This window comes from Cryptotermes secundus, unplaced genomic scaffold (genome assembly GCF_002891405.2).
Source record: "Cryptotermes secundus unplaced genomic scaffold, Csec_1.0 scaffold171, whole genome shotgun sequence".
Lineage (NCBI taxonomy): Eukaryota > Metazoa > Arthropoda > Insecta > Blattodea > Kalotermitidae > Cryptotermes > Cryptotermes secundus.
Genome location: NW_019726223.1, coordinates 238,836 through 263,434, shown reverse-complemented (window position 1 = coordinate 263,434; position 24,599 = coordinate 238,836). Strand labels below are relative to the sequence as shown.

The window sequence follows — 24,599 nt, the reverse complement described above, 5'->3', positions numbered from 1 at the left end:
GTTGACAGAAGCACTTCAGATATCAGGTATGTCTTGCATGAATCACAGCTGATACCATGAACCAACTGTCTGACAATGGAACCACTGACATAGGCTACTGAGAACACTTCTATGTCACCAATATGTACTGCAGCACCTGTGTCCTTCTGTGCTTGTTGAGCAACATAGAAACTTTCAGGAAGAAAACTATCAGGTGTTTCCTTGTTGTGACTCGTGGAGGGATTTGGTGAAGAGGCATGTACACAATTTGTGTATGTAGTTAAATATTATAGTATTGTTGACTTTTATACAAATAATTTGACTTGTTCTGTATCTGGAGACTGTATTGAAAAGTGTGGATTTCTGGAACCAATAAAAATATGAATATTCTGGCAGGTTGGCGCCTGCACGGACCATAGCAGAAAACACAACCTCGGCGCCCACTTACAGAAAACATTTGTCTGCATCACTTCTTCTATTTTTCTGTGACGTCACCGTATACACGTAAGCTCCGCACCCTCCAGAGAAACTGTCTGTGTGCGAACCACAGAACCCAGTGCTCCTGTATTGTTGGCCACGTGTGTTTCGCAAGCGTTGCCTAGTAAAGTGTCTGTGCGTCAACATACGACAACTTTATTGTGATTTGCTCCAGTTCTGCAGCTGAATATAGATGGCAGAAACGGAATGCACAGATAATAACTGCGCATGTGTCAAATTGTTGCTAGGGGATGGCAGCGATCGCAGCGATGGCAGGATGGCAGTATACAGCGTATGCAGAGACTAGTGTCAAGTCTGGAAGTGCGAAGGTGTTTGTGGTACGAGTTTTTTTAAACGTACATGATACAAACTTAGAGGCATTGATATTAAGTGCGGTTGGATTAATTAGATAAAATGCTTCATCTGCAACAATATGGTAGTAGTGACGAAGAAGGAAATTCAGAAAATAGAGAAGATTTTGAGGACATAACCTCGCATTTGAAGCCATTAGGTTATGGTAAATCAATTACATCAATACAAAATAAGATGCAAGTATGTTCAGCTCCAGATGTTGTTCCTACGGTAAGTTTAGACATCAATTCAAGTAATGAAATATAAAATGCACTGATCATAAAAATAATATTGGATTTCTGGTAGCGAGCGAGTTAGTTCCTAGGTAATAATTCACGCGACTTGCATTTGTGACATTTAATCTCGGTCGCGACACGGGCCGGCCTGAATCGTGATTTTCATGGTTTTCCGCATTCTCTCCAAGTAGATGCTGGTGAGTACCTCGATAAGTCTGTGGCCGCTCTATTCCAAATCTGTTAATCTGTTCAACTTCCCAAGTCATCCTACCATTTGGCATTGTACCGTCTAGATGCTGACAGTGACGCAAAATAAACCACAGCTATTGAATGGCAGGTTAATGGAGAATGCATAGGTACCGAAACAGTTATAAATGCATGTAAGACCACTTTTCTATTTATTTATTTATTTATTTATTTACTTCATGTCCATGGATCATTACACATGATATAGGACAAGTACAGTTGCTTCAATCCATGACAGCTGGTATATCACGCTCGTTATTATTCGATAATTAAATTGCATTACACAAGTTGAAGTGTTATGTGATAATACTAATACCATAAACTGATCCCCTTTTTTTTTCTAGTGAGAAAATCAGGAAAAACTTTTTGGGGGCAGACTTGAATATGTTATTTAGTTCTGAGGGTTGTAATAAAAAGAACTAAAAGTTGTAATATTAAGAAACAATAATTTGAAAACGTAATACTGTAAATATAATTCTGTGTTTTTTCACAAATATCATTAGAACTTGATTTGTTTCTTTCTGGTCTGTCACACTCACAATATCATAAGAGGTTAAACAGATCCATCCAGTGTGATTAGTAAAGATTTTTCTTATTTCAGTCCTTCATTCCTTACATGTTTTGGTCTTTACAGACCATCCTCAGAGGGACATCAATACAATCAGAAACCACTATTACAATATGTTTTTGAATGCCAGAATATATACATATAAAGTTGATAAAATACAATAGATATAAAATCTGATGTTTCAACAACCACAGCAGCTGTCTTAATATGTTAAAATATTTACAACCAGTTTGTTAAGATTTTTATTGGAAATTGTAAACGAAGTTGGTTCATGTCTTTTTTTTATTATTATTATTTCTTCTCTTGAAGGAGGCCAAACGTTTACCGCCTTGTAGTTCTTGAGAAGAGAAATCTTTAATGTCATCTTGTAGGTGTTCTTGACACGCTGTTGTTATACACAGTGCGCCACGAACACCTACACATCCCTCTGAGGACGGTCTGTAAAGACCAAAACATGTAAGGGATGAAGGGTTGAAATAAGAAAAATCTTTACTAGTCACACTGGACGGAACTTTTTAACCACTTATGAGCATTATAACTCCTCATAATCAATATCTACATATTTACCGTTAATGAACTCAAAATAAAGTGATCCCTATTTTATAAGGAGCAGTATTAAAATAGAAACTAGCTTTATGTTTGGGGTATTGTGGTAACTATAAATAAAACTAAGTGACCCAGTTTGAGATATAAGTAGATAAGAGTAATAATTGCATACAGAACTGGAATACATGGCCATAATATTGAGAAGTTGTTTTCTAAACTGCACGATCATTGGGATTTTTAGCTAGAAGACATTTCAAAGCTCATACACATGAACATTTTTTTTGTTACAGAGTGCTGTAGAATCTCTGCGACACATTGATTCTACAACAAAAGAAGTTATGTTTAATCCAAAATATGAGGAATTATTTGCACCTGAGATAGGACCAGAAAACCCCTTTCAGACAAGACAGCAGCGTGCCCATAAAAATATGCTTTCTGGTTTTGTGGAACAGACGCATATAAATGACTTTCAGTTTGAAAATCAGCGTAGGACTTTCAATAGTTACGGTAAGTAGAGGCCATGTTATAAGTTATTCATAAGTTTGCCTGAATACAGCAAAGAGATTTTTTTAGTGTTTTATCATCTTATTGTTTACAGTGAGTGTTGAAGTCAGTGTTGCATGTTTTATGATAGTATACATTATTTCTCTTTTGAAATAGCTATAACAAAATGTATTATAATCACGAAGAAATTAAACATAAATTAAATTTGAGGAATGCTAATTACCAAGCAGGTCAGAATCTTCTGCCTTTCTTCTTGTGTCCAGAGTTATGGATATAGAAGGAGAGGTGATGTTGAAATGGATATTAAAGAAATAGTGTGAGTGTGTGTGAACTGGATTCATCTAACTGAATGTTCAGCGAAAGATTCTTGTTATGGCACTGAACCTGTTGGTTTCATAAGAGGTGGGAAATTTCTTGACTAGCTGAGTGGGCATCATGTTTCCTTCCAAGGATGACTCACATAATGTTACATATTTTTCATTATGTGTTTTGCAGAGTTAATAACAGATCTTATCATGAAAGTAGTGCTGTAACCCGGGCTGAAGGAATTTCAGCTCATTTCACCAGTCTGACGGACTTTGTACTAAAACAAAATTAACTCCATGGCCTGTAGTCTGCAAGTGAAGTATACCGACCAAGTGACCGCCTCTTATCGGCGAAGTTAATGCCGAATTTTGCAGAAAGAGGGTGTCGCATGGTCCGCACAAGAGATCCCCATGGCCGTTAATCTCGGTTTTCTAGATCAGAGCCGCTATTTCCTTGAGATATCTCCTCAGTTACCCTCATTAGGCTGAGTGGACTCTGTTCCAGGCCCATTACTTCTCAGAAAATCTGGTAGCGCCGGGAATCGAACCCGAGACCTCTGGATCTGCAGCCAGGAATTCTGACCACTAGACCACAGAGTCGGACTTTCTACTTGCCAGACGTTTCTCCACAAGAGGAACTATGCTACCCTCACCATTATAATTGTGTTTCACTTCAATCTTTTCCCTCCATCTTTATGGTAAAACTCATCAGTATCATGTTAAGCATGTGTCATCATATGCGTGCTGGTAACACATTTACTGTTCACTGTCTGTGGAAGAATAAAAAACGAGTGAGAGAATGTTAGGTAAGTTAAAATTGTCCCTCTGTTTACGTAATTAAGCACTATGTCATGAAGGCATGTGGGGGAGTGGATTTATAGACCCCATGTTTTCGTGATCTTGTTATCAGTTGGTGGTGAGTGGTCAGCTCATGCCCTGGTTGATTTACTCCCAGGGAAGAGTTCCCAGTATCCACTGGATAGGAGTCTAGGTGGGCCCCAGAGCCAGTCTGGGTGACATGGACAAGGGAAAATTCTTGACCATACCAGAGCTCGAACTCCGATCCCTCTGTCATTCAGACCATAACCAGTCACTATACCAACTGCACTGTTCTGGCTCTACTAAGACACAATATCATTAAATAAATCCAAACATTTTCCTTGATTTTTCACTTGTCATGAATAAGCAGGAAAGATTGTTGAGGCCAGCAATTATCATGTTTTATTTCCATGTCCACAGAACCAGGCATGAGAAATGAGTCTTATATTCTAACAGGAATTACAGTTTTTGAGGCAGTATCACAAATAAAAGGAGATGGGGTTGTTTAGTCAGAATAATGACTAGGGTTTGAGCAGGATGGGGTTTGAACACTGATACAAGGTCTGTAGTCCATCTACCTTTGTATCCTGTGGTTACCAAGAACTTTTTGGCTGGTGTTAAATAGCTGATGTAAGAGGCTGTCTAGTGCCAAAGGTTAATAAAGAATGAAGCGATATGTCGACTCCTCCATGTTTTCATGGCATGGTGCTCCGTTTATTAAGCTTACAGGCAACTTTAACTTTATCATTATCCCAACAAAATTATACTTGAACTTTGTAAACCTTGCCCATCCAAAAATTGTGAGAAGTTGAAGGGAGAAGCAGTAAATAGGTCATAAATGGATATAAAATGTCAAATATATTATATTTTAACCTGGAAAAACATTTATTTATCAACATATCCTCCACCAACACTGATACGCCTGTCCCATCACTTTACAGTGCATTGAAACCCAAAGCATAGAAGTATATGACTGTTGTCTCAACCATTTCTGTACCTTCTGTTCAGTCCCTTCATCATCAGTGAAACGTTTGCCACCAAGGTGATTTTTAGCGGATGGAACGGATTGAAGTCACTAAGGTTTCAAGTCTGGGCTGTAGGACGGATGTTCAAGAAGTTCCCACTGTAGTTCCTGAATTCTTTCCTGGGTTGCTCAGGTTGTATGGGGTCTGGCACTGTCATGATGAAGCAGAACCCTTCTTGCCAGATGGTGTGGACGTTTCTGTGAATTACATCCCATAGCTTTGACATAACTCACAGTATGATGTAGCTTTCACATTTTCACCCCACTTCTGAAAATGGGCTGACAGTACTCTCTGAGAATCCCAAAGCATGGTATGCCTAATCTTCCCAGCTAATGACATAACCTTAAACTTTTTGGTTGAATGAGAATGTGAATTGTAATGTTTTCATTCCATTGAAGCATGCTTTAATTGGGGTTGGTAGTGATGCATCCATGATTTGTCCCCATTAACAAACCCTTTAAGAATATTTTCCTCTTGTCTGCATACCATAAGAGCTGTTGTAAGGGCAGACACATTTGGTTCATTTTTTCTCAGTCTTTCGTTTTTTGGGGCATCCATCGTGTGCACACTTTCTGAAACTTGAAATTATAATGCATTGTGCTCTTTGTTAAACCATGGGGACATCATAGTGCAGTTGTTACACTGTCTACCATTATCTTCATGTGAGGTGGAATCAGTACTTCCACTCACTGCACAGTTGCTTCTGAGCAGGGTGACTTGGTCGGGCATCATCTGCAACTTTTGAACGTCCTTGAGAGAATTTATTGACCCAGTTGTGAACTGCTTTATGCAACAAACACTTACCACCATAAACAGGAAACGTTTCCTTATGACTGTCCATTGCATCGAGTCTTTTTGCCCAAAAATGAAAATGCACAACAGAATGTTACTCTTTGGTATTCACTCCTCTAACACGGTTGTCATTTTGACTACTGAAACCAGCCTCTGAACATGCACATATTCTTCCTAGACTGGACTTTGCTGCTTCCTAATGATACACATAGAAAACCTAGTATGTCCATTACATCTGTTTTATTTCCATTTGTGACCTAGACTTTCCCTTGTACCATGTTCCCACATTATAACACACAAAATTACTTGAACATCCCGCAATGGAAAAACACACAGTCAGATCAACCACATTTTGATAGGAGATGGCACTCAAATGTACTAGATATCAGTCTTCCTGGGGAGCAAACTGCAATACTGACCACTGTGTGGTGGTGGTGGTGGTGGTGGCAGAAGTTAGGGAGAGATTGGCAGTGAGTAAACAAACAACACACAAATTTCATATGGAGAGGTTCAATCTCAAGAAACTAAAGGAGGTACAGGTAACTTAGCAAGGGATCAGAATGGTGACCTGCACAACGTTTTGAATAGGTGGAAGAATTACATCTCTCAGCTATTGAATGTACGTAGGGTCAGTGGTGTTAGGCAGATAGAAATAGGTACAGCTTAGCCGTTAGTACCTGAGCTTAGTTCTGACTCTGAAATTGCTATTTCAGAGTTGAAAAGAATGTACATCACCACATGGTGATTAAATTCTGGAAGAACTGATTAAACAGAAAGTGAAACATAATGGAGTGAGATTGATAATTTATTCATTCTATTTGGAATAAAAAAGAATTTCCTGATCAGTGGAAGGAGTCTGTTATTGTGCCAGTTTACAAGGAGGCTGATAAAACTGACTGTAGTAATTATCAAAGAACATCACTTTTATTGACTTCATACAACATTTTGTATTTAAGCATCCTGTTGCAAGTCATATTAAAACGTCTGTGTATAACACAGTCCATCAATAATGCAACAAATTCTTGCATACAATACATAATTGTTATATATACATGTTTCATATAAAATTTTATCCGGTATCCGCTCATTGTTAAGTCTATCCATATACAAAATTATTGGGAATCATCGGCATAGGGGATATTGGGTTTTCGGACTTTATCCATCGTCCTGGTTTTTAAGATAACTAAGAAAAACATGACGTTTCGGAAACTGGATCTGTTTCCGTCGTCAGGTGAGGGAAAACACGTATTCTGTTGGGTCCTTTAGAAGGAGCTAGCCTCAATCACTGGACCTAAAGTCCAAAAACCCAATATCTCTGTGTGTTATACACCATCGTAAGAATCCTGTAGTAACCATCAGTGTAGGTTTTGACTTAACAGATCAACTACTGATCAGGTTTTTTGCATTCATCAGATACTGTAAAAAGAATCGGAGTAAAATGAGATAGGGCATCTACTATTCATAGACTTCAAGAAATCCTGTGATTCAGTTAGAGAGGTACTGTAGAATGTTCTCATAGAGTTTGTGGTACCCATGAAGCTAGTTAGGCTCATTAGAATGTGTTTAAATGAAACCTATAGTAAAGTCATTTAGGTAAATAAATATTTGTGTGATACGTTTCTTATTCAGAATTATCTGAAACGAGGAGATGCTCTATTGCCATTGCTTTTTAACCTTGCTTTAGTATATGCCAATAGGAAGATCCAGGAAAAGCAAATGGGACTTAAATTGAATGGGACACTTCATCTACAGGTCTGTGGTGATGATGTAAATCTGTTGATTGTGTTGTATTATAAATTAATTGATAATACAGTGTTTCATCATCAGGGTTTTTAAGCACAATATCCATTTGTAAAGCTGCTAAGGGTTCTAAAATATTCTGAACCTTTGTACTACATGTAGTACAACATGAGGTAATAACATGATATTATAAGAGGTAAAGTTGTCTCTGTGCTTAACATATTAAGCACTAAGCCATGAAGGCGTATGGGGGAGTGGATGTATAGACTAACTTTTTCTTGACCTCAGTAGTAGTTGGAGGTGATTGGTCAGCTACACACCTTGGTCACTTTACCCCTGGTACCCATTGGATGGGCATCTGGAAGGGCCCCAGAGACAGTCTGAATGACATGGAGAAGTGAAAATTCTTGCCCCCACTAGGACTTGAACCCTAACCCCTTGAGCATCCACCCCGTAGCCAGTCGCTATACCCACTGAACTACCCCAGCTCTTAACATGAAATGATATGTTCTAAAAATTCCTGTATACAGTTCAGGGACCTTGAAGAGCTCCAGATTCATGTATAAAATTTATATAAACAGTGATATGATTCTGTATATGTTGTAGTGGTATGTGTTACAAAGTTGAATTGAATTAAGATGGCATTTACTTCTTTAATAGTAAGAAGGGTGACTTCATTCCTATAGTATGTAAAACTGGTGTGGGTATGTGAGATGTGCTTTATCCTGGTGGGAGCTGGAGTTTATAAGTTTTTTAAATTTACTATGAATTACAGCATTACACAATACACTGTGGAAGTACCAGCAGTAATTATGAAATTATTCTGTTGTCCTTTTTTGTAGGATATGCTTTGGATCCCACAGTTGGAGTGGCACCTGAAGAAGCCACACAATTTATAGGAGCAACGGAAGCAGCAAAGGAAGCTGAAGGCAAGACAGTCTTTGAATCAACAAAGGAAAGAAAATCAGACAAGAGGAAACGTATTAAAAATGACAATCCATCAGATATTGAAGGATTTTTGGGCCCATGGGGAGGTTATGTTGATGAGAAGAGAGTGATGAAACCAAATGAAGTAAGTAGATTTTGTTTTGAAATGCAAGGACATGCACAGATCAAGACCACCATAATTTTCTTACATTATTGGTTCGAAATAACGTGAAAAATTGTTAGTATGGTGCATTTTAGGGTTCTGAAGACTTTAGATTTTCATGCTATTAGTATCTATAGTAGATGTGTGTTTATACCATCAGGATATATATTTTGTTTTTAAGCTATGATTTATCATTGATGAACATCATCAGACAAAATTATTTTATTTGATTGCCAAGGTGTACTTCTGTTTTATTAAACAAGTGAAAGGTGTATAATTAAAAGAAAGTGTTGGCTTTGCATAGGTTTAGGGCCTCAAGTTGGATGGTGCTAAAGGTTATTTTACTTTACAAGTTTGCGCGAAGAATCTCTTGGTATTACTTTTGTCAGGAAATTGGGAAAACACTAAGATGTGGTGGCCTCCAATAGCAGGAAGTGGTTTCTCCAAATTAATCCTTTGTATTTATAGTAATGAAATGAGGGCTAAACATACAGTAAACAGATATGTACAACTTGAGTACAGTATTACTTTAGGACATAAATAAAACGAGTCTTTAATTTTGAATACATTTTGGTCACAGAATTTGAAATGTGAACAGTCTCATTTTTATAACAGGTATATGAGATCTAAAAGTTTCAAAAAATTTGTTTGTTATATACAGGGACTAGCTCAGCTAATTTGTTTTTTACAAGAGGACAGAAAGAGAGGCTCATCTCTGAAGTGTTTCAAATAGAAGCTAGGACTGTGGATAATGTCCAAAAAATTGATCATTTTATAATAGGTACCATTACTGATTGAGGTTACCAAAGAAAAGAGGATGGCAGATTTACTTTGTTTCCATATTCAAATCTCTTCTCCATGATTCATAATTGGTTGTGGTTATATTATGCATAACATATAGAAGTTCAGTGGCTGTTCAGTTTTCACAAATAAGCACATTTTCTATTCAAAAAATCAACTTCAGTAATTGATTACCGTTATCTTGAAAACATGTTATGAAGAAATGTAACCTGGCATAAAATATTGAATTCATTCAAGGCTGCAACTTATATTGGACATATTTTTTGTTCTGCGTAATATTTAATGTGTGTAAATTATGATATTTGAGGTTCTTATAGCTGATATCTTGTTATTAATTACAGGAAGAAGCTGCTGAATTAGAGGAGATACTTGCAAAACGACAGAAGAGAGGAAAGCAGGTGGATGATAAGCCTCTGGAGGAAAAGACAGTGTTACACAGTAAGGATAACTGTTTTATGTAAAATTATCTGAAATGAGTTGATTTTATGAGCTGGCAAGCAGAAATTCACAGTAGTCATTTGTTGTAGATAGTCATGAGTGTAAAGAGTTGGGATAGTGAAGCCGGTATAGTAACTGGCTATGGGCGTGATGACTGAGGGGTCAGAGTTTGGGTCTCCATAGGGTCAAGAATTTTCCCTTCTCTATTCATCCAGAGTGGCTCTGGGGCCCACCTAGCCTCCTACGCAATGGGTACCAGGGGATATTTCCTCAGGGTAAAAGAGCTGGGCTGTGAAGCTAACAATTCACCTCCAGCTAGTACCGAGTTCAAGAAAATATGGGTCTCTACATCCACTCCCCCTTATGCCTTCATGGTGTAGTGCTTAATTAGTTAAGCATGGTGACACTTTAACCATTTTAGTCATGAATGTAATTTTTCTTTGTTGTAGGCCATGAGACTATGCAAGAAACAAAATTACATGCAGTAGATTTGTTTTAAAGTGAATTTTAAAGAAATAGGGCACAGAGGTGTGAACAAGATTCATCTAGAAGAATTCTCTCTTCTGGGATATAATGTCTTATTTATTGAAAGTCACCTGATGTTTTGGAGGAACATGTCTCCTCTGTCTTCAGAGTCGAAGAATAAGCCAAGCAAGAAACTACAGCTCTGCTTGCTATCTGCTTCATGCTGGTTTCTTGCTTGACTCATTTTTTGGCCCTGAAGACGGAGGCAACATATTCCTCCTGAAGTTCAGTTGACCTTCAATGAACTACATGGCAGTGTATCCTAGGAGGTAGAACTCTTCATAACCACTGTTGTGAGAACCTCAAATGGTACATAGGAATGATCTAGCTCAGTGTGTAACAAACGCTTGTGAACACTGTGAACTTCAAGGTTTATAATTAGCAGGAAGTTCCTTGACCAGCTGAGAAATTCTTAGCTTCTTTAGTAGGATGGTGTTTCATAGAGTTAAGACAATGTGAGCAAGAAATGTGTATATTATTTTTAATATTTTTGCTTCAATTCATCACTCTGAATAAAAGATTTACCAGTTCCTCCCACTCAGTTGTATGTATAAATAAACCTCTTTTCAAATGATTTGGGTTGATAAAGTAAATTTAGTTTTGTGAGTAAGACTTGGCATCATTTTTCAAATTGTAAATATTATTAATGTTGCACCGAAGGACCAACCATGGCTGGATGGTAATTATTTGATATATCTATTCCTTTGTAAGATTTGAGGCTTTCACGGTGGTGACTATGAAGAAGGCAGTCTTCTGGGATTTGGCACCGTGTATATGTGGTGTTAACCGACGTTTCGGAGGAACGTNAAAATTGTAATTGGCACATTATACTTAGATCCAAAATAACTCAGTAAAATGAGTTTGTATACACTGCACAATTATGTTTTAATTCCTGAGGGGGTGGGCAGGGTTATTTCTGAAGGTAATGGTCTGACCCTGCCTGTCTTGTCTCATCTTAGACTCAAATCTCACATGATCTTCTGTCTTTGTTACCATATTCAGAACAGATTTCGGTTCCTCCTAGCATTCATGTAGCAGAGGTTCATTCCCTGGATTCTGAGGAGAAAGAGCAGGAAACTACATATGAATATTTATTGTTATCTAGTGTCTCGTTTGAAGATGGGCTCTGTATACCTTCTTAGGTACAGCTGCAGTTGTCTAGCTTCATAAATGTTTTTCTGAGCTCATTTTGTAAATTCAGTCTTTATTTTTGTTTTTCCATAAGTCTCTATTAAAATGGCATTGGTTATATTTTAACACAAAAAATGACCAAGTAGGGTGGTAGAACTGTACAGCTGTGGGCTTGTGTCCAAGACACTAGCTGTTTGTAACTAATATTTTGTGTGGGTTTTCTCAGTCCATCCAACAAATACCATTATGGTACCTCAAATTAGGCCACATCTGCTTTCTTCCACATCCTTCTCAATTCATTATTCACTGATCGTCCTACCATTTGTTGCTGAATACTCTAGTAAAAGCTACTCACAGTCTCATTAAATAAACCACGAATATAGCAGCTGAAATTGAGCTGACTCTTTGAAGAATGGATTTTATGTTTGATGTCACTTTCTTTTCATCACTTTAGTATTGGCTGTCACTCATCTTATGTTACTTCTGTGATGGTCATGATATCCCCTACATTATTTTATGTGAGGGCACGCAATAATGTAGTTGATTAAGGCACTGTGCTACAAGCCAGAAGGTCACAGGTTTGAGTCCTGATGAGGTGGATTTTTTTTTTTTTTTCAATTTACCTAATCCTTCTGTCAGTACTGTGGCCCTGGGTTCGACTCAGCCTCTAACAGAAATGACTACCAGAAATCTTCCTGGGGGTAAAGGGCAACCAGCATATGAGGCTGACAATCTTACCACCATCTGTGAGCCATTTGTCTAGAGACTGTGGGATCCTCTATGTCTCATAACCCTATGGACCTTTGTGGCCTGTTACAGGGATAGCTTTACCTTTTTTTATATTATTTTATGTTGTCTCTCACCTCCTTACATTAATTTTATGTTGACTGTCACTTCCCTTACATTACTTTTACTCCACTTTCATTACTATTTCTTAACATGGTAGGAGGTGATAGCTCCGAGACTCTGTAACCAAAGTGGCTGAAGATCATGCTGTGACATCTGTAGTCAAATAGATAGGAATCAACTTTTTGGAGGAAGCTGCTGCCCCCATCTTAGGTTAAAAATTTCATGTTCCTACTGCTTATACCCTGAAGATGGAGCAGCAGGTTTCTTTGGAATGTTAATGACTGTCAACCAGACCACATTTTGTCACATCTCAGAGGATCTTATGCTTAATATTTACTGCCATGAGAAACTCAACTATCAATATGTATGAAATTTATATCTCGTATGTGTCATTTTGTCTAGTATTTTCTTTTTGTTTTGAAAAGAATAAATTGAAAGGATTAAAATAAATAATCTACATTGGATTTAGAGGAACATTTTCTGTATTTTTATAAAATTGTTGCATGCATTGCATTCATACACATACAGTGCATTATTTGTACATTTTTAGTTTTGTTGTATGTTCTTCATTGTAATGAACACATTTTTAGCTTGATTGATGTGACTGTAATACATCACCATTGTATAATGTTATGAAATGTGTACAATTGAGTAATCTGACTTCTTCTCATAATTAGGAGATATTTTGAAAACTCAATTTGCAGCTTTATATTTTATTATCTGCTTTGGAAACAGTGCAAATATTGTTTTAAATGTAACAGATTTGTTCATTCTTGCTCAGTTTTAATATTTGTTCCTTTAATGTATGCTTTGTCTGTCTTTACTGGTTGTGACATTACCATTATTTTCTTTTCCAGTCAGAGATGTTGTGGATTACCAGGGCCGTTCATTCCTGCATGCACCACAAGATGTGGGTGTAAATCTACGATCTGATTCACCCCCAGAACGGTGCTTTCTTCCAAAATCACATATCCACACATGGCAGGGTCATACAAAGGGTATCTCTACTGTACGTTGGTTTCCGAAGACAGCACACCTTTTGTTGTCCTGCAGTATGGACTGCAGAGTTAAGGTAATTTGGCTGTGTAGATAGGATTTTGATTTAGTAGCAGGCATTATTTACGAGTCTCGAATTTGACCCCCAAAAGGGGAATTTTAAGGGGAGGTGGTGTTTGAAGTTTCATAACTGCAGAGCATTGCTTATCTCACTGCTCTTCTCAGTTATCACATTGACATGGATGGGCAGACAGCATCCTGAAAGCTGGATGTAGCCTCTGGATCTGCTGTGAAAATTTGCATGTAATATATTTTTTAAATTGTACAAATGTTCCTTAAAATTTGAGTTAAAAAGCCCAACAACTGCAAGCATACACCATCTGTCACCATAATGTGGTAACAGCATTCACTGTGCATATTATGCATTTCTGCTTATTAAAAAATGCTTAAAATACTTCATTGACCTCTTGACCATCTGTTGAAGGAGGTCATGCATAATTGGCTTATCACACATTCAAAAACTTATCTAAATGCCATGAACCTGTGCAGTGCTATTCCAAGTGTTCTGAAAGCACCGGGACTAGGTTGTGCACTTGTGCACTAGTGGAGGGAGTACTTCAGGTCTGCAACAATCAAAACCAATGGTTCCATTGCTTTTCAACCCTCTTCCTTCTCGTTAACCCTTATGAGGTAATTCTGCTAGATCTGCAACAGTCCAGTCTTATGTTCCTGTCTGAGCTTCTCAACCCCTTCTCTTCCCATGGATGCAAGTGAGGCAGCCATGCAAAGTCCACAACTGGAATGTGGCCAACCCTGAGAAGATTCTTTTCCATTGCATGTAGTTGATATGTACTCATGTTAAATATGACAGCTGTTGCCCGCAGCTGTAGGTTTGGAACTAAAAGTTTAAAATTGTGGTTTCCAAAGAGATATAAATTATACATTCAAAATTTGAAGTTTTGTTGTTAACTTAAAAGAGTTAATTGTCAGAATCAGTCATCAACCAAGCCTTCATTGAATGACATGGTGCAGTAATTAGAACTGATTTTTATTTGGTAGGTCTTGGTTGAAATCTCAGCTGGGAGACTCGTTATAGATCTTCCCATTCTTTCCTGCCAGAAGCTAAGGTACAACTATTTTTTCCTGCCATGTTCATTACTCACAAATCACGCCATTATTCCCCATTTCATACTATATAATATGTGAGTAAATATAAGATGGCTATCATTTATTTGAAGTTCTGGATTTTATAAAGCAAGTTACAGAGAATTTGCAAAGCATAACAGTTCTGGTATATTCGTTGTATTTTTTATAATAGTCCTGGAAAGTGTGAGACTTCCAGAAAAATTCAGAATGCTTTTGGAAGCTATATGTACTCCAGTAGACTGGATCTTTGCAGCCTTCTTAAAGTGTGTATAACAAGTCAATTATGCTTTGTATTGTTTCAGCTGTGGGAAGTATATAATGAACGTCGCTGCATCAGAACATATTATGGCCATCAGCAGGCAGTAAGGGATATTTGTTTCAGCAATGCTGGCACACAGTTCCTATCAGCAGGTGAGTAGTACTTGTAGGCATGCATCTCTTCTGACTCAGTTATGTTGCACAGAAGACACATGTATCCAGAGTCAAATTTTTTGCAGTATTGTTGTATGTTTGCTTTCCTTTGCTGTTAAACAGTGGTTAGAAATGAGATTTTGGGATCTCATGTTGTTCATTCAGGTCATGGTCTTCTGGAATGTGACACCTCATTGTTTGTAGATAGGTGAACTTCTACCTTGAAGTTGGAGGCAGGAGTCTCTCTGAAACGCCAGTACTTATCTACTAAACTGTGCAGTGCCACAGTGGTTTTACTCTGGATGTATGTAGTGTTGATCATTGCTCCCAGTAGATTGCAAGCTTGATGTACCAAAAATTTATAAAATTTGTAAAATTGCTCATTATAATGACTACTTATGCAAGAAAAAGGTAAGGTAAGAGGTAAAGTTGTCCCTTTGCTTAGCTAATTAAGCACTACACCATGATGGCGTAGGGGGGAGTGTGTGTATAGAGCCACATTTTCTTGACTTTGGCACTATCTGGAGGTGAGTGGTTAGCTACACGCCCCTGCCTCTTTACCCCCCAGGGAAAGAGCCCCTGGTACCCATCCTATAGGAGGCTGGGTGGGCCCCAGAGCCGGTCTGGATGACGTGGAGAAGAGAAAATTCTTGACACTATTGGGACTTGAACTCTGACCCCTCCATTGTCCAGCCCATAGCCAGTCACTATACCAACTACCCTATCAGGTAATATCCAAAAGTGGTTGAAATGCATAATCTTCTAGCCAAGCTTCTAATAACATTTATTTCTATAAAGCATTAAGGTTTAAAAATAGTGCAAGTGGAATAAAATATTTATTCTGTTTGGTGCATTTGCAATGAAAAGTTTGGAAATTGTGCAGGTTGCACCATGTTTGTTCATCAGTGTGTCTGCATGTAACAACTCAAGAACTGTTAAAGATATTTTCATGATATTTAACACTGGGGAGTTTTATTAAAATTTGCCAACATTTTTCAGTTTTGGTTAAAATTGTACAGGAAGTACTAATAATTTACATGAAGACAAAAATTCATTTCTTCACTTACATGGAATTTATGTTGCCAGAAATTTGTCAGAACAAAAATTGTTTTGATAGTAAATAAAAATGAAACTCTAATTTTATGCTCCATGTGCTTTTCTCACATGGTGTACAATTTTCAAGATAATTAAACAAAAGAGTTTATGCTGTGTGCAGATAATTATAGCAAATGTGTCAGAATTATTGTGGTATGCAAATATTCCATAGTTTGTTGAAGAAGTTGTGATGTGCACATGGAAAGAAGAAAAAATAATTCAACTACTTGATATCTTTACTATTATCTAATTCGCTTAGTGGTGGGTGGAGTCACCTGGGTCCACTCGGCAGGGCAGCCACTGATTGGCCTATTGTAGCCTGCCCCAGGTGATTATGATGATGGAGAATTTGGTGGAATGAAGATTGGCAGGGGAAACCGAAGTATTTGGAGAAAACCCGCCTCAGTGCCACTTTGTCCACCACAAATTCCACTTGACCAGACCCTAATCTGGGCCAGTGTGGTGGGAAGCCAGCGACTAACCACTTGAGCTATGGCGTACTATTATCTAAACTGAGAAGTTCAAGATTTTATCATGTTTCCTTAACATCTTGTACATGTTTTTCGATCACGAATTAGTGCAATGCAACAGTAGATGGTAATACTAGCATATCTTGGGAGTCAGTGTACAGAATTTCATGCATAAGGGTGGACGTGCTGATTTTCTATATCATTTTATTTGGGGTCATGTATCTGGCCTAATGCGAGTTTCCCAGGATTCTGATAGCTGTTCAGAAGCTGGAGCATGTTAATGTCTGTGAGGCACTTCATCAGATTGTCTTCGACGATGCAACCTTCTTGTGCAGGGTTATCACTGGTGACAAGAGCTGGACTTATGGTTATAACCCTGAGACAGAACAACAATCCTCCCAATGGAAAAGTCCAAACTCACCTAGACTGAAGAAAGCGAGACAGGTGAAGAACGACGTCAGGAGCATGCTCATTATTTTCTTTGAAATCAAGGGGAGTATTCGCAAAGAATTCATCCTGGCAGGCCAAACAGCCAATTCCACATACTAGTATGACATTTATGGTGACTGTGTGAAAATGCGTGAAGACATCACCCGAACTTTGGTGACAGAATAACTGGCCGTTGCATCATGACATCACACCGTCTCACATTCCTTTTTCACAAGGGAATTTTTGACCAAAAACATCATGACTGTTGTCCTCCACCCACCCTACTCGCCTGACTTGGCGCCCTGCGACTTTTCTCTGTTTTCCTGATTGATGATAAAACTGAAAGGCTGCCGTTTTAACACAATTGAGGTGATTGAGGCAGAATCGCAGGCAGTGCTCAACACCCTCACAGAACACAGCGTCCAGGATGCATTTAAAAAATTGCAGAAGCGTTGAGAACTGTGCATACGTGCAGAAGGGGACTACTTCAAGGGTGATGGTGGCCAGTAGGCCCAAAGTTTTTGACCAGATGGTAGCACCAGTCCCAGAAATTATGGATACCAGTGGTATATTAATCTTTAACAGAAGTTACTATTATTAAGCTCTCATTCCCACACAGCCAGTTGTTAAGCCCCACTAATGGGACATGACCCACCAGTTGGGAAACACTTCTATGCATTATCTTCATATGCCCATATAAATCTGATCATCTTCATAAAAGAATGTGTCATTGTTGAAATATCTGGTGGTTAATAGAATTTGAAGGAATGTATATAGTACTTTTGTGCTCTTGTCTTCTGTGCTATGATGCTGTGTAGCCTCGTAGGTGGTTACCATCCACAAGACAGCATTGTGACGAACCAGAATACCACAATTTAAATTATCGCCTATATTAAAACTTCAAGTTGCATATTTTTATGCTAAGAGATGTTAAGTAGTAACAAAGAATGGGACTGCACAGTGTCATAACCCAGGATACCACAGTCTCAAATTTTGTAAACCCAAAATATAATATGTATTTTATGTTATGAAATATATTCCTTGTGTATATAACAGTGAGCTTCTTGTGTGTTTAGCATATGATCGATACATCAAGCTGTGGGATACAGAAACTGGTCAGTGCATGTCTCGTTTCACAAGCCGCAAAATTCCTTACTGTGTAAAATTTCATCCAGAGGAAGACAAACAACATTTCTTTGTTGCTGGAACATCAGACAAGAAAATAATCTGTGTAAGTCTTCAGAATATTCATATTATTACATGATCCATAGAATTATGTTTTATTTCATGTCTGTAAAATACATAGGGTATATAAATGTATACAAATGTATGCAGTCTACATAACAATATTCTGTATTTAAAAACTAAGTAACCACTATTGTATTGACATTTGTTTTTATTGATACTACATGTTTCGGCCCTTATACTGGGTCGTCATCCGGCGTATAGTGATACTAGTCTCAGTTGTTGAATTGCATCTAACTATTTGCATTTAATTCTTCAATAAGGATACGTATTGTGCTTTTGAGAGTTTTTAAATGCACAAATTGAATCTTTCAGTTAAAATTTAAAATACTTAGATAATGAAATTTAAAAATTAAAGACTAAGAATTAAAACATAAAAAAATTGTACAAAAATGGAAATGAAAATACATTTTTGATTAAAGTGTCCTATTTCTTTACAGTGGGATGTACGATCAGGAGAAATTGTTCAAGAATATGACCGTCATCTTGGTGCAGTTAACACAATCACATTTGTTGATGAGAATCGGAGATTTGTAACAACATCTGATGACAAAAGTCTTCGTGTGTGGGAGTGGTAAGTTCTACATTGTGATGTATATCTAACATGTTTAGTAGACTCCTGATTGTAATGTTTCTTGCTACCTATCAAACCTCACGAAATGCAGTATTTGTATTTTACAGACTTTTTCAGTAGAAACATTAGCACATGTCCTTGTGCTGCCATGAGTGTTGATGGCTGACCATCAGTGGCTAAATCCAGCTGAATGTTATGTAAGCTTTTAAGATTTCATTGTTGTGAGTGTTGTGGCTGCCTACAAAACTACACAGTGTCAGATCCCAGAAAGTTACAGTCTTAATCCTCACTGCTTTAAAGGCCTCAGATCACATTTCTATGGCTTCTGTCACAGTCATGTTTCTTTTATAATTTTTTCCTCCTCGATCAGTATGGGACAGACAAGAATGTGTTCAGCATTTTAGTCAGAGAACCTGAAGGCAAAAGATCCTTACGAGACTGGTTCAAAGATAGGCACAAATTATTAAAATGGATTGTAAATAGGTTGTGAATATGTGGACTAGATTTATCTAACTGAGAACTCAGAACTCAGCTGTTATCAGTATCATTTCTTGTTTAGGTGAGTGAATGTTCATTTCTCAGGAAGGACTGTGATCCATGGAGTTAGTTAGTTAATCCTTTTTTAACATCTAACAAAGGATTAGGTTTAAGCAGTTTCTCAAAATAGAGACAGTTTGTAATGCTCAGTACGAACATGCCTCTGGTTGCACAGTACAGTGAAAATGATGTCACAGAATTCTGAAAAACAGGCATATGTTGAGTGGAAAAACCAGAGTTCGTCAAACTGGATTTTATGTCAAGGTAAAAAGTCCTTTTTGTAAAATATATATCATTTGCTTCCATTCCTGCATTGTAACATTCATTTGTTCCAGGGATATTCCAGTGGATATGAAGTATATAGCTGATCCCACAATGCACTCAATGCCTGCAGTGACACCGTCACCAAACCAGAAGTGGCTGGCATGCCAGAGCATGGACAACAAGATTGTCATATTTTCAGCTTTGAATCGATTTAAGATGAACCGCAAGAAAACCTTCAGCGGACATATGGTGGCTGGTTATGCATGCACTCTTGATTTCTCACCGGATATGAGGTTTGTTTTCATTCTGTATAAGTAAGAACTGTGTCTAAAGGTTTATTTCATAAGGAAAGTTAAGGGATGGCTTTTTGAATGATACAAATTGAATAATCCCTAAAAGGGTGACAAAATCACAGTTTTTACATTAGTAGCATTGTATTGTAGCTTCAGTCAATATATATATATATATATATAAGGTCTCGCAAAATGTTTTATGGTTGAGTGTGTTCCCTTATGAGGTCTAAATTTTAAAGTGTTCAGGAGACCTCAGTTATTCAGTATAGAGGGGGTGGGTTTCCTCATGCACCGCGACTAATAGTCTATTGTACGTCCCCCTTTAATTTCTACTGTCGCCATACCCTACCGATACTGGTGCCCGTTATCTCCCCTTTCTGCCAGCGAGGTCGGCCATCTACTGGCAGTGGTACCCGATAACTCTCCTCTTTCTGCCAGCGAGGTCGGCCCTCAACTGGCAGTGGTACCTGGTAACTTCCCCATCTACCGGAGGCATTGGAAACTACTTGGGCTGGAAACATTTTGCCAAATTTTGCTCAGAGGTCTCCTAGAGACATGAGGTTCTTTTACGTGCTGTAAATCTACGACATAGGACCCTCCCGGAGGACTTGTTCCCTGAATTTTTCCACCCTTAAAAATTCCATGACCTCCGCCAGGTTTGAACTCACGTACCTTGAGTCATGAGGTGGGAACGTTACCCCTAGACTATGGAGGCCACCTGTTCAGGAGACTTAATGGAAGAAGAGTTATTGTTCATTAGTATGTCTTTTGGGTTGCTTACGTATTAGAAATCGCACATACTTTCAAGATTCATGTTGTCAATTGCGGCTGACTAAAGATGGGGTTTGGATTGGTAATTGGATTTCTTAACAAGCTACAGGTCATAACTGCAATTAATTATTTTACTGCAACATGTTTGTCTACTGAAGACCCCATTCAGATTGGTAATTGGTTTTATTAACCACTTAGTTACACACTTTCCAGTTCACCACTGCACACACTATCTCTGTCTTGCACTATTCGTCTCTTAGCAATGTATCTCCACACAGAAACTAGCACTCAAATCACTACAAGTATTACACATGAAATCTTCCAGTCACACTTGACATTCTCACAGGGCGACCTTCTGTATTCCTGGTTCAACTTCGCCAGCTTCTGCCACTCTCAAATACTGCCAAATGCTGATGGATACTGACTTTCGTTCTGCCGAATACTGTCATTATATGCCCTCTGCACTGACCACACAGAAAACAGCACTTATTGTTGGAACATGTTTACTTAGCGATTGCCCAGCAACGGCCACGGCACGGACTGCACTGTTGTGTGACATCACAGCCTAACATGGAGGGGTGTTTACCAATCGTTATGTAGCAGTGGACTGGATGGGGGTATATGATGTCACTCACGGAAATGCAGAGGTCATGTGACTCCTCACTACTGCAATATGATGTAATCGTGCCTGCATGGGAGTCTTGTTTACCGGCTGGTGCTTAGAAGCGGGTTACCTGACCTTGTTCCACATCCTGTCGACCAACAATGGGTCGACATGTCACAATACTATTGCTGCTTTACACAGTTTACAATCACTCCACACTACTCTCTTCAGTCTGTCTGCACTAGTCTTCATGGATTTACAACACAGGAACTATAACAGTCTCACTGAATTACACACTCCAAATATTACACATAAACAAACTCCCCTGATCACGCTATAAGTCTCCACAGGTTGACTTCTAATTTCTTTCAACTATGAACTTCCCGAGGTTAGCTCCTACCAAGAAGTGACTTGCTTGCTTGTTCGCATGCTTCTGCTGTCCAAAATGTTGATTTTATGTCACCAATTCACAACTTTATGTCTGACAAGTAACAGAGTACCTTACATAATATGAAAATCCAGACTGTGCCTACCAAAATCAAAGACTTTGCTAGTAATAGACACACTTGAAATACTAACTGCTCATCCATGTTAAGCAGACATCACCACTGTCTGAACACTAACCACTCATCTTGTTTAAAGCTCTTCATTTGTGGTTTAAAAAGAAATGGTCAGGACAGAAAAGGTTATATGAAATGACCATTGTCAGATGAAATTTATTTTCTTAACAGCTGTAGTTATTACATAATGTTGTGGATTAGATTTGTAAAATAAATGCCAAAACAAAGTTTAGAGGACGATACGGCCTTTAGGGATGTGATGCCATGGAGTTATTACATAGGTAACAGGTAGCAATGTTTTGCAGGAAACTTCTGCCTCCATCTTTGGGATAGAGTAGTGAGTCTTATACCCTGAAGATGGAGACAGCTGATTCCACTGAAATGCTTGTACCCATTTAGTAAACTACACATTGCCACATCACAGAAGACCTAACCTTGATACTCATCACCATGGCAAGCTCAAATCTCATAAAGCTTCAAACCATGTCCTTCATTTTGAAACCAAATTGTAAACAGAAATTTTGTTAAAATATTTTAGTATGTTTCATAGTAGTTTGAATCAGTTTTTGGATTGTTGTATTAACGTTTAACTGTACTGTTTTGTTGCAGCTACTTGGTATCAGGGGATGCTGATGGTAAATGTTATATATGGGACTGGAAAACCACAAAGCTGTACAAGAAATGGAAGGCTCATGACAGTGTATGCATTGGAGTGCTGTGGCACCCACATGAACCTAGTAAACTCGTTACTGCTGGCTGGGATGGTCTTATCAAGTACTGGGATTAAAGTAGCACTTTTGATCAAGAAAGGAAGATGAGAGGTTGTAAGTATGACACGTTTCACATAACCTGTATAGTGCCAAGAACAGTGAAACTGAAAGAAGAAATTGTGTGAAGTGCTGATATAATTTATATCAATTCTTTGTTTTATCTGACATTCACCATATTAGATTGCCATAAGAGTTTTTGTATGTGAAGATCATATACAGTTGCTGTAAATATATCAGTTCATATTCTTGTTATTAAATATTTGTGGTAATAGTTGATTCATTGGTCATTGTTCATTGACTGAGGTACATTTCTATGTACACCTCCTTTCCTATTCGAGGTCTATTTATTTTTATACACACATCTGGCTGTTTTGTCAGGCGATTCAAATTATAGGCATGCTGACATTTTTTTTTAAGTTCTTTATTTTTGATTAGTGGCAATGGCAAAACTGCCAATTTCTATTGGTTGGCACACAAATTTAGTGTTCAAAGGATTGTCAGTTGTATCCCATCAATTGCCATTGGTCTCCTCCTCATAAGTTTTGGTTACTTCATTCCCTGTTCTAAACTGAAGACACTACTGATCCATATTTTCCTAGGCGTTCTTAGGTCCCTTTGGTCTCAGAACCTATATGTCATTGCTGCTCTGTCATTCCATTTCTGTTAGTAATTTGAGTTTTCTATACCATACTGACCCCCCCCCCCCTTGTTGGACGTTGGCTGCTTTTTCAGTTTCTCGATCCGATACCCAGTTGGTAGGACTCCTTGAACAGGGAATCAATCCATCACAAGGCCCCTTCGTACACACAGAACAACACAAACACAGAATGAGTGCACACAGACATCCAGCCTTAGACTGCGTGGCCACTGTCATCAGTGGGTTAAAGATAACATTAATACAAACATAAATAAAGTAAAGTTGTCTCTGTGCTTCACTAATTAAGCACTATCCCATGAAGGCAAAAAGGGGAGTGGATGTATACATCCATGTATTCTCGATCTTGGCACTAGTTGGAGAGGAGTGGTCAGCTTCACACCCCAGCCACTCTGCCACCAGGGAAAGAGCCCCTGGTACCCATGGGACAGGAAGCTGGGTGGACCCCAGAACCAGTCTGCTTGACATGGAGAAGAGAAGACTCTTGCCCCTGTCAGGACTCAAACTCTGGCCCCTCAGCCATCCAGCCTGTAATCGCAATATGGACTGCGCTGTCCCAGCTTCTGTACTGTAAATATTGTAAGTATAAATCTGTGTATTGTTGAGAATGAAAACAAGGAACACAGGACAGTGTTCAGTGACACACTTCTGGTATTTTTTCTCAAGACAATTTTTGCAAACTGTGTTTTGTAGGTTTTAAAGTTTCTTAAGATGTGTTTGTTTCTAGTACTGTACTGTAATGTTCATGTGAAATCTCTACCATAGTTTAAAAAAGTGGATTAAAAAGCCAGATTTTTCACCAGTAATGCAGTTTATGTATATTGTTTTTTAGAGAACTGTAAATTTTATATCACAAACTAATGTATCACACAAAATGTATAAAAAGAAAAGTCACATAGAAAATTAGTCTTAATTGAGCAAAACTTCATAGAATATGTTAACATGTATCTTGCAAATTTATTGATTTGTGGATGTTGATTATCTCTGATGTATGCAAAAACTGTTGGAATACAGTAAACCCTCGCTGATCCAGATGAATTATTGGGGAAAATTAATCCAGATTAGTAATAATCTGGTTTAATGAAGTGAAAGGTAGCCCCAAAAGAAAAACAAACCCAGGAAATAAAGTAATGGAAAATTTAATAATACAGCAGTACCTCTCATAGTCCAGGTAATCGGTTCCGCCAATGTCCCGGTCTGTTTGAAACCAGACTAATCAAGGAACTAAATACATACAGAAAATGATAATTGGTTCCAAGAAAATCTTCATTTTTCAATGAATAAAACGTGATTAATAAATTCAAATGTCTTTATTAGAAATAATCTAAAAAAATTCATGCTTTTCACAATTAATTTT

At 38.0% G+C, this 24,599-nt stretch overlaps 1 protein-coding gene across 2 annotated transcripts; it reads left to right on the top strand.

The window, feature by feature from the left end:
• The first annotated feature begins 714 nt into the window (after positions 1–714).
• On the top strand, positions 715–23,612 carry LOC111863902 (pre-mRNA-processing factor 17). 2 transcript variants are annotated; one of them, XM_023850714.2, is made up of 11 exons: positions 715–1,038; positions 2,694–2,910; positions 8,431–8,660; positions 9,821–9,917; positions 13,280–13,494; positions 14,867–14,975; positions 18,046–18,200; positions 18,655–18,788; positions 19,661–19,882; positions 22,427–22,641; positions 23,599–23,612. In XM_023850714.2, the coding sequence occupies exons 1-10, from the start codon at positions 871–873 to the stop codon at positions 22,602–22,604; spliced, it is 1,725 nt and encodes a 574-aa protein (XP_023706482.1). In that variant the 5' UTR covers positions 715–870; the 3' UTR covers positions 22,605–22,641; positions 23,599–23,612. The 2 variants fall into 2 exon arrangements, with proteins under 2 accessions (XP_023706482.1, XP_023706481.1); XM_023850713.2 differs by lacking the exon at positions 23,599–23,612 and having other exon boundaries at positions 22,427–22,867.
• The last annotated feature ends 987 nt before the right edge of the window (positions 23,613–24,599 follow it).

What these genes read in the sequence shown, in the direction of transcription:
- LOC111863902 (XM_023850714.2), top strand. Translation starts at nt 871, where the DNA reads ATGCTTCATCTGCAACAATATGGTAGTAGTGACGAAGAAGGAAATTCA. An exon ending in CTCCAGATGTTGTTCCTACG is followed by an intron (nt 1,039 to 2,693) that starts GTAAGTTTAGAC and finishes TTTTTGTTACAG; the next exon opens with AGTGCTGTAGAATCTCTGCG. An exon ending in GAGTGATGAAACCAAATGAA is followed by an intron (nt 8,661 to 9,820) that starts GTAAGTAGATTT and finishes TATTAATTACAG; the next exon opens with GAAGAAGCTGCTGAATTAGA.